The 15,684-nt window shown below is 45.7% G+C and overlaps 1 protein-coding gene across 5 annotated transcripts in view; it reads right to left on the bottom strand.

The window, feature by feature from the left end:
- Window positions 1–15,684, bottom strand: part of TPCN1 (two pore segment channel 1) — a 67,118-nt gene that overhangs the window by 32,132 nt on the left and 19,302 nt on the right. For 4 of the 5 annotated variants that reach the window (XR_004648294.1, XR_004648293.1, XM_034791532.1 and 1 more), the window contains exons 2-5: window positions 5,424–5,548; window positions 2,377–2,553; window positions 963–1,076; window positions 314–444 (exon numbers count right to left, since the gene is read on the bottom strand). Coding sequence is in view for 3 of the 5 variants with exons in the window: in XM_034791532.1 (XP_034647423.1) it covers window positions 314–444; window positions 963–1,076; window positions 2,377–2,553; window positions 5,424–5,548 (547 nt within the window). In the remaining 2 variants the exon portion in view is untranslated. The remainder of the gene's footprint in view (window positions 1–313; window positions 445–962; window positions 1,077–2,376; window positions 2,554–5,423; window positions 5,549–15,684) is intronic. The other variant, XM_034791533.1, reaches the window with a different exon arrangement.

Here is a 15,684-nt window from a genome sequence, read left to right on the forward strand (position 1 = left end):
TCTAGTCATTTTCCAAGGCATATTTAGTTTCTTTGCAGTCAGTATTTAGGTAATGCATGTGATACAAGTTTCACCGTGTCAATTTCTTTCTGCAGGGTTAAGACATACGGCCTCCCAATAGGGCCAAAACACAAGAATTCAAAGGTACAGTAACATTTCTGAGACTGCCTTGCTACTATTCTGCTTTCTCACACATCTCCAGGGTAAATATGAAGTCTCTATGAAAAAGGCCTGGACAACCACAAAGCTTTAGTTTGATCTCCTTCTCAGCCATGACTGCAGGAATCAGCCAGTCGGCCAGGTAGCCAGTCACCTTCGGACCGCTCCACAGTAGCGACAGTCCACCAAGAAGATACACCGCAAAGCTCTTGTTATCCGGACGTGCGAGGTCTGACGTACCAAAACCACTATTGCTTCTACAAACTGCACTAACAGCACACAGGTCTGCAAGGAGGGGAAAAAAGGGGAAGTGATCAGCATTACAAAGGTAACTTCCTCTTCTTCCCTCCCCATTCCCGATTAGTGAGACAAAAATCTTCTTAAAGTTGGCTGAACTGTAAGTTTGACAGCCCGTCTAGAGAAAAGCAAAAGAGCAGAGTTGTAGTGTTCAGGCACAGACACAGAAAGCATGGCCTGCATTACTCTTATGCCATTTCCCAACAGCCAGACAACGGAATAGCGTTCGCGGAGCGGAGGAAACAAAAGTTGTGAAAGTTCATAGATAGTACACAGGGATACCAGCTGTGTTGCAGAGTTTTGTGACCGTGATAACCAGGGAAAGAGATTTTAAGGAGGTGAAAAGAACCCCAAAATTCAGACATGGACAATAGTCACGTAATATCAGATGGAAGTTGGGAGACAACTCAATAAATGCCCTATATTTCTTCTGGTTCTTTGGTTACAGAAGACATTGAAGGAGAAATAATACTGAAGGCAGACAGGCAGTGGGGCAGGCAGCTTACCTTAACCATGGTTCTTTTGTGTCTGATATAGGTGTAGAAGCCCATCCATCTCATCTTCATAGAAAGTTCAAAGACCACAACCACTAACGCAAAGAGCTCCAGGGTGGCATGGATCTGCAATCAGACCACCCATAAATTTTACCTCTCATTTCCACTGGTTCCAGAAACCAGTTTTACCCTCCCTTCTTAAGAGGCTCGTGACTTCTGTAACAAACCTCTGCTTTGTAGCAGTCAGGCTTTTTCTACAGATAGAAGACCTGAATATATATTGAAAACATCTGCACCATCAGAATAAACAGTCCTCTGTCTTTTAAACATTCTTAAAGTTAGCCTGGCACTAATCTTCTAAGGGTTAGATTAATGTTCAGCATTCATTGACAACAGCTGCTGAGCACTTTGGAAAAATCCAGCCTCCTATCACTTAGCATTTTCTCTAACAAGGGTTACCTTTGATTGAAATGTTTTCTGTTTGGTGTAATCCCAGAAATAATGTGTGGGGAAAAAAAAAAAAAAGGGAATGAAAACTATTTTGACATTTTTGATGAGCTACTGATGTGTGATAAGTATTTATTTCCATGTAATTACCTCAGTACACTTTTTGCACATCTGTAACTAAGAAATGGCTTTTTTTTGAAAGATCCAAGTCTGGCATATAGCTCCCAATGCAGTTCGGGAATAAGAGCTTGCATATATGAAAAAGTTATGATCACAAATAGCACTCTGAACAACCATGGTAATAACCCTTAGCACTTAATTGTTAGGGTCAGCTTCTCTGTTTGCAGGTGCAGGCTGCACTCAGAAATCAGAGTGCTTGCACTTCTCACTATCTGATCTGTAGCCACAAAGTCATCTGATTTGCACTCATAATTCATTTTTGCAGACACGCTACACCCACCGAAAGGGAGGCTGGGCCTCTGAAAAAAACCTAACCATAAAGCTTCAAAGCACTTTAAAATGAATTCTCACAAACACGGAGAAGCAAAGTAAATATCTTTATATCCATTATAAACCTTGGGAAACTGAGGCACAGAGCTTCAACAACTTGTCCACATTACAGGAGGAATCTGAGCAAGAGCTGGGATTAGGACGCTCTTCTCAAACATCCCAGGGGACAAAGATCTGAAATGTTTGCATTCTAAGAGCTGCTAATGATTCTGTTTGAATACATCATGGGTAGTATGGTCTGGGATGATGGTGACCTTTAAAAACATCATACATATGTCCTGTCTTGCTCGTTGACCTGAATGAGCCTGATCTCATGGAAAAGGAGTTCTGCTCTATCCATATCCAGTGCAAAACAACACTGCTTCTGCTCCCCCCATGCCCTTAAACAAACCAGATGGTATTTCTGGTGCTGCTGCCTTCTCTCTGTGCCCATCCACTCACGTCATCATTCTGTGACTGAACTACGTACATAGATGCCAAGGCGAAGAATGGGGACAGCAGGGGCCTCGCAGAGGGACAGCAGCAGGAGCAGCAGTGCCGTGATCAGCTCCATTAGGTAGAAAAGGTGATTGTGTACAAAGAGGTAGGCAGCCAGTGCTTTGGCATTCTTGGGGTGGGTGAAGAATTTATCATTGTTTTCGCCTTCCTATAGAAAATAATAGCAGCAACATTAGTAATGTTTTACACTACTAGAGCACCTTCCGTCCAAGGAACACAAATCTTACATACATCAAGTTAGTTTCACAATTGCCCTGTGAGGGAAGTAGTGTTATTCCCATTTTACAGAGTGGTAAGCTGATTCATTGAGTGGTTAAGTGTCTTCTTCAACTGGCAGAGATAAGACTAGAACTCAGAAGCTTTGGGTCCCAAGGCCATGCTCTAACCATTAGGTGACATTGCATATATTATACATGAGGCACACCCCACTTTTTCTGTAGGTATATTTCAGTAGTACAAAATACATTAAGAGCGGTGAGCTTCCCACTTAGAAAGCTATTAGTTTCTTAGGAAAAGGAAGTGTCCAGGTCATTTTGCAGGGTAGCCAAAGAAACTTAGCTAACACTTCAAATAAACTCTGGGGTTTTGTTTATTTTTCATTATTTCCACCTTTGTGACTTCCACATCAAACTGATCAATGTATCCAGGACAGAACTCTAGAGAACTCAGATAAGCTCAGGGCCAGCTGGTTAACAATCATGGTTTCTTATCCTGACCTTGCAAAATGACTGTGCAAGGAACATCCTTTCGTAGAACACAAATACTGTCCAGTACATTCTGGAAAGTAATGTGGGAAGCTGGAGACCATGAAAAATTAAAGTGGTCTATATGTTGATGTGTCATTCCCTCTTGCTTCAGCATCTTAACAACATTCAAAGTTCAGTTACGCCACTCCAACAGTTTGCTTGCAACCGATTTATAGCAGTAGCTTTACTACTACTTTAGCCCGTAAGAAAAAGACTGCTCCGGTTCCAATGAGCTTACGTTTAAATAGTTCTCAGTCTTCCAATATAGGACCATCAAGCAGCCACTTCTATTGTTTAAGCTAGAGTTTCTCACACTGTGGACCAGTGGTGACCTGCAGAGTACTTGCTGGTTTGTCTGAAGTCATCACCTGGTGCTGGCTAGTTTTTTCCAACTGGGACAGTTAAATATATGTTATATACGTCCCTAAAATTACATTTCTAGGTAAGGCAAGCAATTGCTGCAGTTACTATGAGGATGTTAAGCAATTATGGATGGGAGGTTGGTACTTGTGGTCCGGAGTGGGAGGGGAGGTCAGGTCCACAGGACAGTTTTTCCATTAAGAGGTGATCCACACTATAAATGTGAGCTAACAATCCCAACTATACATATAAAATGATGGGGTCTAAATTAGCTGTTACCACTCAAGAAAGATCTTGGAGTCATTGTGGATAGTTCACGAAAACATCCACTCAATGTGCAACGGCAGTCAAAAAAGCGAACAAAATGTTGGGCATCATTAAGAAAGGGATAGTGAATAAGACAGAAAATATCATATTGCCTCTATATAAATCCATGGTATGCCCACATCCTGAATACTGTGTGCAGATGTGGTTGCCTCATCTCAAAAAAAGATATTGGAATTGGAAAAGGTTCAGAAAAGGGCAACAAAAATTATTAAGGGTATGGAACGGCTGCCATATGAGGAGAGATTAACAAGACTGGGACTTTTCAGCTTTGAAAACAGACAACTAAGGGGGGATATGATTGAGGTCTATACAATCATGACTGGTATGGAGGAAGTAAATTAGGAAGTATTATTTACTCCTCATAACACAAGAACTAGGGGTCACCAAATGAAATGAATAGGCAGCAAGTTTAAAACTAACAAAAGGAAGTATTTCTTCACACAATGCACAGTCAACCTGTGGAACTCTTTGCCAGAGGAGGTTGTGAAGGCCAAGACTATAACAGGGTTCAAAACAGAAATAGATAAACTCATGGAGGATAGGTCCAGCATCCAGGATGGGCAGGGATGGTGTCCCTAGCCTCTGTTTGCCAGACGCTGGGAATGGGCGATGGGATGGATCACTTGATGATTACCTGCTCTGTTCATTCCCTCTGGGGCACTTGGCATTGGCCAATGTTGGAAGACAGGATACTGGGCTAGATGGACCTTTGGTCTGACCCAGTATGACCGTTCTTATGTAACGGCTTCATCCTATTTAAATCATCTCACAAGGAAAGAGCCAATTCTCAATAGTTAAGTTTAAGCTCATGTTGTGTTTAACTGTTTATATGTTAACAGTCAGTTCGGTGATCCAGATTGCAAACAGGACAAAAAAACCCTAAACCAGCTGAAACACAAGCTCCCACTCAGAGACAGAGCTAGCTTTACATCAGCAGGGCATTCTTATCCAGGCCTGACCCAAAACAAACTTGCAGAATGAAAAAGAGCCAAATTTTGTCTTTTGGTAACTAACCAATTCAGAACATTCTTGGGCTGCTACGCCCTCTTATTCAGATAGCAAACTCTAGCCTGAAGCTGCTATTTTGGATAAACAATCGAGTGCTATTTAAGTTATGTCTACTTCATTTCAAGGACATCATCCATATGGCAACTGGTCAAGACAGCAACAAGAATAATTCTTGGATCTGAAGGGCTTAGCCTACTGTATGTGCCATAATCAGACAGACAATGTATTAACTCAGCGAACTTCCAATATAAACATGAGTTCACATTAGACTGAAATGAGATTGAATGATTTGCTCAGGATCACACAGTGAGTCTGGCAGAGTTAGGAATAGAACCTAAATCTCCCAAGTCCTCATCTTTTGTTCTAACTGTAAGGAGACACTCCCATTTAGAGAACCAACCCGGCAACCTTGAAACTTCACAAATACAGCTTTCTATATTTAATAATGATCATGATTTAAAAGTCCACATTACCAATTTACACATCAAAGGGTTACTCCCCTGTTCACAAGCCCTTGATGAGCAATTTCAAACACAGGGTGGATATTTCTACCACAACACTGAATAGCAGGCCTCACCTGGAGGTAGATTGCTGCCTCTTGGTAGTTCATTTCCCAGTTGTGTCTAGCAGATCTTTGCTGAGAATGGTAATCCCCTGTTGCTGGGCTAGACACATCGTTAACAATGTCATAGCTGCCTCCATCTGTATCCGTAGGACAGGGCAAAGAGAGAGAGAGAGAGAGGTACAATTAAGTAGGCCCAGTTTGATCAGGGAGAATGCACCAGTAGGGTTACCATATTTGCACAGTCAAAAAAGAGGACACGGGGGGGGGGGGAGAGCCCCGCTCTAGCCCCACCCCTGCCCTGCCCCCAATCACTCCCTCCCACCCCGACTGCCCCCCTTAGAACTCCCAACTCCCCCCTGCTCCTTGTCCCCTGACTGCCCCTTCCTGGGACCCCTGCCACTAACTGCCCCCCGAGGACCCTACCTGTCCCCTGACTGCCCCAACCCTTATCCACACCCCCACCCCATATTCACACCCCCACCCCCAGACAGACCCCTGGGACTCCAACTGCTCCCTGCCCACTGACAGGGCCCCCAGAACTCCTGACTCATCCCACCCCCTCTGCTCCCTGCCTGCCTCGACCTCTCTCCACACCCCTGCCCCCGACAGCCCCCCTAGAACTCCCGACCCATCTAACCCCCCCCGCTCCCTGTCCCAACCCCTGCCCCCCGACAGCCCCCGCCCCGAACTCCCGCCCCATCCAACCCCCCCCGCCCCCTGTTCCCCGACCAGGGCCACCTTTAATAAGAGCCCAGGAATCGGACTGTGCTCCGGCCGGAGTCGCGGGGTTTGGGGCCAGGCCGGAGGGGCTCGGCCGGGGCCGGGCCGGTCGCCCTGGGGCCCGAGCTGGGCCGGCTTCGCTGGGGTCAGGGCCGGCGCGCTCGGCCGGAACCAGAGCCGCTGGGGCCGGGGGTGCTCGGCCGGCGCCGCTCGGCCAGAACTAGGGCCGGTGCCCCGGGGCCCGAGCCGAGCCGGGCCAGGCTGGAGCTGCTAGGGCCGGCCGGGCCGGAGGTGCTTGGCCGGGGCCGGGCCGGCTGCCCTGGGGCCCGAGCCGGGCTGGAGCCAGGGCCGGCGCGCTCGGCCAGAACCAGAGCCGCCAGGGCCAGGCCGGTGCGCTCGGCCAGAACCGGAGCCGCCAGGGCCGGGCCAGTGCGCTCGGCCAGAACTGGGGCCGGTGCCCCAGGGCCCGAACCGGGCCAGGCCAGAGCCGCTTGGGCCGGCTGGGGCTGGACTGGGCTACGTTGCGCCTCCCCGGAGCCCTCCTCTTCGCGTCCCCCCCGGCCCCAGCTTACCTGCTGCTGCCCGCCTGCCCCTGCTTCTTTTCAGACTTCCCGCGAAGATCTGATTCGCAGGAAGCAGGGGAGGGGGAGGAGCAGGTGGGTGGAGTGTTCAGGGGACGAGAGGAGGGGGAAGACAGCTGTGGGGCCGGAGGCGTACTAAGGCTGCAGGGGATGGGGGGAACCAAGAAGGGGCTTTGGCTGCCGAGCAGCGCCGCTTTTCGATCTATAAATAGCCGACCGAGGGGAAATCCCGGACATTTTTAGAAATCCCCCCCGGACGGCTATTTATAGATCGAAAAGCCGGACATGTCTGGGGAAATCAGGACATATGGTAGCCCTATGCACCAGCCTTGTCTGGAACACAAGCAGGTCAGGCAGGTATGTTTTAAGACAAGTGACAAGCATCAAGTGACACCTGAACACAAAGTGACAATGTAGACATTGGATAAATGATTCTTCACAAGAAGCAGCTTTCAAAAGCTAGCATGTTATGATAGCTCTCTTGAACTCAGCAGTTAAGGACTTCGGAATGCTTGAACATGAGCTTCTCTCAAAACAAGAGAGTCACCTGCCCATTTAACATAAGACAACTGTCTCTTGGTTCATGACATTAATGCTTTCAGGTTCATCCCTCTACCATCAAGAGCAACAAATTAAGAGGAGATAGCAAACTTCTGAAAACCTCTTTGGGGGCATGCAACCCAGAAAAAAAAAAAAAAATACCGCAAAACTTTATTTTTAGACCAAATACTAGGGAAGACTAAGGAAGAGTAATGGGTTACAGCAAGCAACAGAAACTAAATCATAATACTTAACATTGATAGACAACATTATATTTTCAGTGTTCTGTAGTCATTAATTCATCTGCACAACACTTCTGCAATACAAGTAAATATCAATATTCCCATCTTACAGCCTAAGAGAGAAAGTTAATTGTCTATCTTCATGTCCTAGGTTACTTTAAAACTTTTGGGGTCTTTTTAATCTCTAAAGAACCACACAAACGAAGAGTGCTCTATCATTTATATAAGATTCCATAGACAAAATCCTTGTATAAAAAAGGTTATTAGGGATAACTGCAATATTTCCCCCCAACTCAAATCCTAAAAAGCAAGGAAACAAGGAAACTACATCGTAAACTTCCTATGACAGTGACATTGTTGGTGGGCATGTGTGAAAACCAAATACTTGCTGACACTGAGGTTGTAATTGCACTACCACAGAGACAACACCCCCATGTCCAAGAGGATCATTATCCCTGTTTTACAGATGGGAACGGAGACACAGAGAGGCTAAGACTTAATTTTTCAAAAGTAATCAGTGATTGCAGATGTCCAAGTTTTTGGTGGTTGCTCAGTCAATCCTTTTTGAAAATTAGGTTCCTTTAAGGTTTGGATACCCAAAACAAGAGATACCAAAAATTCACGTGTCACTTTTTTTAAATGTTAGGTCTAAACAACTCACCCAAGGTCACACAAGAAGCCCGTGGCACAGCAAAGACATGAACCCAGTTCTTCTGAGTTTCAGTCCTGTACTTTAAATACAAGGACAATCTTCCTCTGTGGTAGTTTCCTTACAGAGGTACACATAAGAATAGTTTTGCTGAGTCTCAGCACGGGAAGTAGTTGGATTTCCCTCTACAAAAGCCCCAGTCCTGTTGTTTCAAAGTCGCTATGAAGCAATTCTTAATCTCTGTGTTAGGAGTAGGGCCCTACCAAATTCACATCTGTGGAAAAAGTGTCACGGACCATGAAATCGTTATTGTAGGGGAGGGACAGGGCTGCGGGGGCGGGGGGGGGGGAGTGGGAGAGCTTGCCAACCGAGGGCTCCTACCGTGCCCCCTGCTCCAGCTGCTAGTCCCCTCTGGGCTGGGCCTTACTCTTCCCCTGCACAGCCACTCTGGGGAGGAGATCAGACCCACCTCTGGATACCTACCCAACTGCAGAAAGTTGCCAGAAGTGGGACTGATTTCCCTCCATGCTGCTGGGAGCACCCCAGACAGGGGCTCCTAGTCCCAGCTGGGCTGGGGAGGGACAGGACTTGCTCTTCCCCAGCATGGCCACACTTGGAGGGAGATCAGACCCATCTCCAGGTACCTCCTGCAGCTACAGGAAGCTCTGGGACTGGGCAGCAGCCCAAGAGGCTGCCAGAGGTGTAGGTAGGTCTGATCTCCCCCAGAGAGCAGCCATGCAGGGGAAGAGCAAGTCCTGTCCCAACCCACCCTGGCTGGGGCACTCCCAGCATGGGGGAGATCAGACCCGCCTACACCTTTGGCAACCTCCTGTGGCTGCAGGATGCTCCAGGGTGCTGCCTTCAGATCCCACGTCCCCTCTACAACAGCTTTTGGACATCCTCCCCCCGCTCCCCCCAACCCTCTCTTGGGTCAGGACCCCCACAGTTATAATACCCTGAAATTTCAGATGTAAACATCTGGAAACATGCAATTAACTAATTTTCAAATCCTATGGCTGTGAAATTGACTAGAATGGACCATGAATTTGGTAAGGCCCCAGTTATGAGACTTTATTTGGGGGTAGGGAGAAACTCTAACTGTGCTTTCGTTGCTTCTCTCTTTGCTATAATGTTCATGCAGATTCGCTGAGGCACTTTGCAGCAAGGTCCTTCTCAAATGCCAGAATAACCCCATACACTGATGATTCAGTTCCTGTAGTTCCCCTCTGGACGCACCGGGGTAGACCTGACAAATATTCTGGAGCACACCAAGGAAAAGTAATTGAAAGTAACTGCCTATAAGGACATGGCATGCAAAGGACTGACAACGCTTGTTGTCAATGCAGCATGACAATTGCATTCTAACCTGGAATCAAATGAACATAAACACAGCGGCAGAGTGACCATAAAGAGCTTTGAGATCCCAGACTTCAAATTGATCTAAACATGCAGTGTTCAGTCTATTCTTTCTTTTCTTTTTCAACACGTGGATGAATTTGGTGACTATTTAATTCTCTTCTCCACTGAAGCTTCTATGGATGCAATGCTACAGACCGCTGAAGCCCAAAGTCTATTTATCCACGACAGGTGCAGCATTTTTTAAATGAAAGATTATAATCTGCAAACATTTCTTAGAGACCTTTAATTGTGGGATCTGCTCTATTATTATTTTTAAAAGGATTGTGCGTGTGCGCATATTTCAAGGAGACATGAACTCCCTTATGTAAATTTTAGACTGACAGCAGAAGCCATCAAGTATCCTGGTCAGAGAGAACGTTTAGTGGAATTACAGAGGGCCCATGGTTTCATCAGTATTTGCTAACCTCTCAGCACACATACATTTTTCAGTCAATATAAAAAAAAAAAACAAAAAAAAACCCCACACCATTATATTTTCAAATCCCCAGCTCAAAGCAAAGCAAAGACCTCATTGGGAACTCTGCCCAGCACAAGGTCCAAACTTCATCTCATGACCCAAATGAATGAAAGGTTTTTTTTCCAGTTACACCCACCCACCCCTCTCTCTTGGAGCAGAGACTAAAATGGAAATTTCAAGCCCAGAATGGTGAAATGTTTAGAAAAGTTATTAGCATGCAGAGGAAACAGAATTGTAATGGAAACCTAGTTTGTTGCCTTAACTACACACACTTTTGTAACTGGCACCTACTACTTCTGCATTTCTTAAGTGTTTAAATTCATAATCCTAATAGTGCATTAATATACGTCTTTGCTAAATACATTATTATAGAATCATAGAATATCAGGGTTGGAAGGGACCTCAGGAGGTCATCTAGTCCAACCCCTGCTCAAAGCAGGACCAATTCCCAACTAAATCATCCCAGCCAGGGCTTTGTCAAGTCTGACCTTAAAAACCTCTAAGGAAGGAGATTCCACCACCTCCCTAGGTAACCCATTCCAGTGCTTCACCAGCCTCCTAGTGAAAAAGTTTTTCCTAATATCCAACCTAAACCTCCCCCACTGCAACTTGAGACCATTACTCCTTGTTCTGTCATCAGGTACCACTGAGAACAGTCTAGATCCATCCTCTTTGGAACTCCCTTTCAGGTAATTGAAAGCAGCTATCAAATCCCCCCTCATTCTTCTCTTCTGAAGACTAAACAATCCCAGTTCCCTCAGCCTCTCCTCATAAGTCATGTGCTCCAGCCCCCTAATCATTTTTGTTGCCCTCCCGCTGGACTCTTTCCAATTTTTCCACATCCTTCTTGTAGTGTGGGACCCAAAACTGGACACAGTACTCCAGATGAGGCCTCACCAATGTTGAATAGAGGGGAACGATCACGTCCCTCGATCTGCTGGCAATGCCCTACTTATACAGCCCAGAATGCAATTAGTCTTCTTGGCAACAAGGGCACACTGTTGACTCATATCCAGCTTCTCGTCCACTGTAACCCCTAGGTCCTTTTCTGCAGAACTGCTGCCTAGCCATTTGGTCCCTAGTCTGTAACAGTGCATGGGATTCTTCCGTCCTAAGTGCAGGACTCTGCACTTGTCCTTGTTGAACCTCGTCAGGTTTCTTTTGGCCCAATCCTCTAATTTGTCTAGGTCCCTCTGTATCCTGTCCCTACCCTCCAGCATATCTACCACTCCTCACAGTTTAGTGTCATCTGCAAACTTGCTGAGAGTCCAGTCCACGCCATCCTCCAGATCATTAATGAAGATATTGAACAAAACTGGCCGCAGGACTGACTCCTGGGGCACTCCACTTGAAACTGGCTGCCAACTAGACATGGAGCCGTTAATCACTACCCGTTGAGCCCGACGATTTAGCCAGCTTTCTATCCACCTTATAGTCCATTCATCCAGCCCATACTTCTATAATTTGCTTAACACCTGTGAGGACAAAATTTTTGAAAATATATCCTGCAAACAGAATATTAACAGAAGTGGAAACTCAAAAAGGAACTCAACCCATTAGTAATAAACATCCATTTGACCTATGGCAGGATGTTAGGGATAAAAAGGGACCTCTGAGAAGCTGTAAAAATTGACCCAGAACTGAGGGTCGGGGGTGAGCTGTGGAAATCCTCTTAATTGCTGGTATCAACTGGCTGAGAGTACGTGGCTACTTTCTGGAGACAAGTATATTTATACCGTCCCTATTTTCCACCATCGTGAAATATCACCAGGACACGTGGGCCAACTGCAGTTTGAAAGCAATTTCACTTTATTTACTTCATAGACTGCAGCTCCTTTGTGGGCTGGGCTTGTGTCCAGGTGCCTCATCCACTCACTCAGACCTGCCCAGTTTGATACAAGTCCTAAAACGATTGGATGGCTTTCAAAATATCAGAACTGATTTATTTCATTTCTCTTTTTCAAAAATATTTCACCACCACCAAAACTTGACAATACCCACAACATTTAAGAGCATCAAAATGTAAGGTCAGACCAATTTAGCCACAGGTGTGTAGCATTAGAAGCTTTTTCCTTTAATCTCTAAAATAATGTTTTTGAAAGAGAAGCACCTTTCCTTGAATGGAATCACACCAACATTTTGAATGGAAAGAAAAGGCAGCACTGGGTTAAACAAAAACTTTCCCAACATTTCATACACAAGATGCTCACTGCTGAAATACAAATGAGACGTCCCTGGGGAAATAAGTGCAAATACAACAACAGCTCTCAGAGACATGAGTCAGAAACAAAAACTCTGGAGACTGCTATGTATTCTCTCTGCCCAAAACAAACATCTCCATGCTAGTCTCACGTAGAATGGAAAACTGATTAGTGAAGTGTCCCATTGCAGAACTCCATTTACTCTATCTGCCTATTCCCATTGGGTTCCAGAAGGTTGATCTAGAATCCCAAGGCACTAGTATCATCTGGCTAGAATAATAATACATTTAAAATGTGACTCTCTGACTCTTGCTTGGCAGCCATCCCGGTAGCTAATTTCCTCAGCTGCTCCCCCGATAACAATGACACAGACTAATGCAACCCTTCACTCTGCTCCGATCATGCTGTGGAACAGCCCCAACGGCATTTACCATTAGTGTCAGGCTCAGTCAGATAGGAGGATCTCTCCACGGGGCTCTCGGAAGAGTGGATAGCAGGCTGCTTCCACCACTGCATGTCAGCCTTTGCCTCAGGACGCAGATGAAGGATATTTGGAGATGGCAGAAGGAGAAGAGTCAGACAATTTAAGTTCTCCCCTCTCTGTTGTCTGAAAGTTTCGTTTCACCTTCAGAGCTTACTCAAGGTTTTAAGAAAAGCTAAACAAACTAGATTCCCTTTTACTCTCTGCAAAACAAAACCCACAAATAAAACAATTTGTTCCTGTGTGGAAAGCGGCTCAAGGCTCCAGTTAAAAGTTCATCCCGGCCATACCAGAGACAGGATGCTTTGATTTCTCAGAAGGCTTAGCTACTGGATGAAGAGTTTCTAAAATTAATTCTAGTTATAAAGCAAGAACTCATTTGCACTTCCCCCTTCTTTTCTTGGCACGCATCAGAATCTGCTCACCCCGACAAATGTACCGCTAAACGATTCCGCAAAGTGCCGAGCGATCTATGTAAAGAACCCCCTCTCCCAACCAAAAACATCTGAAAATGTTTTGGGAAGTTCATAGTACAAAGGGTGCAAAGAAATAAACCAGCGGAACTGCTCACACAGATGGTAATATTTCCTCCACACTGATGTAACTTATCACAGACATTCCCTGAAAAAAAATAAAAATAAAAGCCAGCTGGCCTGCTTACACAAGGCATCCGGAATGATACTGCAGGGATTCCAACATTTTCATTCACCAGAGCAAAGCACGCTCCAGCGTAAATAGCTTCCATATGCCATCATTAAAAATAAAGAGAGAGAGAAAGGAGGGGCACAAATAAGAAAAAAACTTTCCGCATGCCAAACAGCTCCCTTTATTAAACAAAGTTCCCTGCCACGGGAGAGAGAAAACTCTATTGGTCAGCAGCATAAGCAACTTCTGCCATGGAGATTTGGGCAAGAGGTACGCAGCTTTCAGAAATGGATCAATGCCAACACACAACGTACACACAGCCATGTGTAAGCCAGCAATAAGTATGCTGGTCCATATGACAGAACGAGGAGCGGAGCAATGAAAAAGGAAGTCCCCATGTGAGTTGGGTCAAATCTCCTTCACCTTTCTGCAGGTCAATCCAAGTGGATATCAATTTGGCAAAAAAGTCTTCAACTGCATTTCTTTGCTGTAGGGTGGTTTGTTTTTCTTTAAACCCCTCCTCCCCACAACAAGCAAACTGATAAATATAAAGTTATAATACAGACCATATAGAGTCTCTCATATTTCCCCAAATCTCCATGCTTGGCTTCTGCTTACCACTTCCCCTGTGATTCTCTTTTCTGGATGTAACACACCATTTAAGGTGTTGAAGCAAAATAGCCTTAGCTGCTTCTAGTTTTCTCCTCAGCTGACTACAAACCCTGGCTAGGAATTAACAGCCAGTCAGTAAGTCTACCTCCTAGGGGCACCACTGAGGTGTGCCTTAACAGGGTTTTTGATTGCTATCTTACCTACCATTTCCATACATATGCCCACTTCAAAATTCCATTCAATCTGAGGTTTATTTTCAGTGTTTGCATTGTTACCATTTGCCAGTGCTTAGTTATCTACTTTGCCCCACTATTCCTCCATCATGTTGGAATATTTGACTGTCTGAATCAACTGCTGACAGATCAGGAGTGCTTCACTGAGGGAGGGCATGCATCCAGTAGCACTAAATGACAGGCACTCGAGTAGGGACACAATTCCAGAAACACCTGAATTTCCTTCTCTATAATATTTTGGATCCCTTGCAGTCAGGCACAAAGACAGCACTGACTGTTCTGATGGACGATCTCCTTGCGGCTATGGACAAAAATCAGACATCCTGGCTAATGCTGTTGGCTTTACTGGTGGCCTTACCTCCCCTGATGGTCTGGTAAGGATGGATGTGGTTGCATTAGGCAGGCTTCATTCATTTCCTTCAGAGAGGTGTCAGAGATAGCTCTTCTCTGAAAGCCCTTACCAGTAGAGGGATCAGCACTATTGGACCTTCTGTTCAAACACGTGAAGCCACTGGAAGGATATTGCAAGAAAGTATGGGACTGTGGTGGATCAGCATCCTTTTTAAATGCAAAACAGTACAGACTCCCTTCTATCCCAAAGCCTGAAGTAGAGACCTGAATAAAATAAGAGTTCAATCCAGGCAAAAATAGAGGTGATGGCTGTTGACAGGAAGAAGCATCAGGAGCGATGAAGTTACATCAGCATCATGAAGAAGTCTACCTTCCAAATGCCAACATGGATCTTGATGGACTTATCTCTGCTCCTGGACTCTCCAGCTAAGAGACTGCACCCACTCTTCTCGGATGCTGACTAAGGCCTGGTCTACACTACGACTTTAATTCGGATTTATCAGCTTTAATTCGAATTAACCCTGTAACCGTCCACACAACGACGCCATTTAATTCGATGTAAAGGGCCCTTTAAATCGATTTCTGTACTCCACCCCAACGAGCGGAGTAGCGCCAAAATCGATTTTAGCAATTCGAATTAGGGTTAGTGTGGCCGCAATTCGATGGTATTGGCCTCCGGGAGCTATCCCACAGTGCATCATTGTGACCGCTCTGGACAGCAATCCGAACTCGGATGCACTGGCCAGGTAGACAGGAAAAGCCCCACGAACATTTGAACTTCATTTCCTGTTTGCCCAGCGTGGAGAGCACAGGTGACCACAGATACCTCATCAGCACAGGTAACCATGCAGGCTGATAATCGAAAAAGAGCACCAGCATGGACCGTGAGGGAGGTACTGGATCTGATCGCTGTATGGGGAGAGGATTCAGTGCTTGCAGAACTTCGTTCTAAAAGACGAAATGCAAAAACTTTTGAAAAAATTTCCAAGGGCATGATGGAGAGAGGCCACAATAGGGACTCTGAGCAGTGCCGCGTGAAGGTCAAGGAGCTCAGACAAGCCTATCAAAAAACAAAGGAGGCAAACGGTTGCTCCGGGTCAGAGCCACGGACATGCCGCTACTACGCCGAGCTGCATGCAATT

This window comes from Trachemys scripta, chromosome 15 (genome assembly GCF_013100865.1).
Source record: "Trachemys scripta elegans isolate TJP31775 chromosome 15, CAS_Tse_1.0, whole genome shotgun sequence".
NCBI classification, from domain to species: domain Eukaryota; kingdom Metazoa; phylum Chordata; order Testudines; family Emydidae; genus Trachemys; species Trachemys scripta.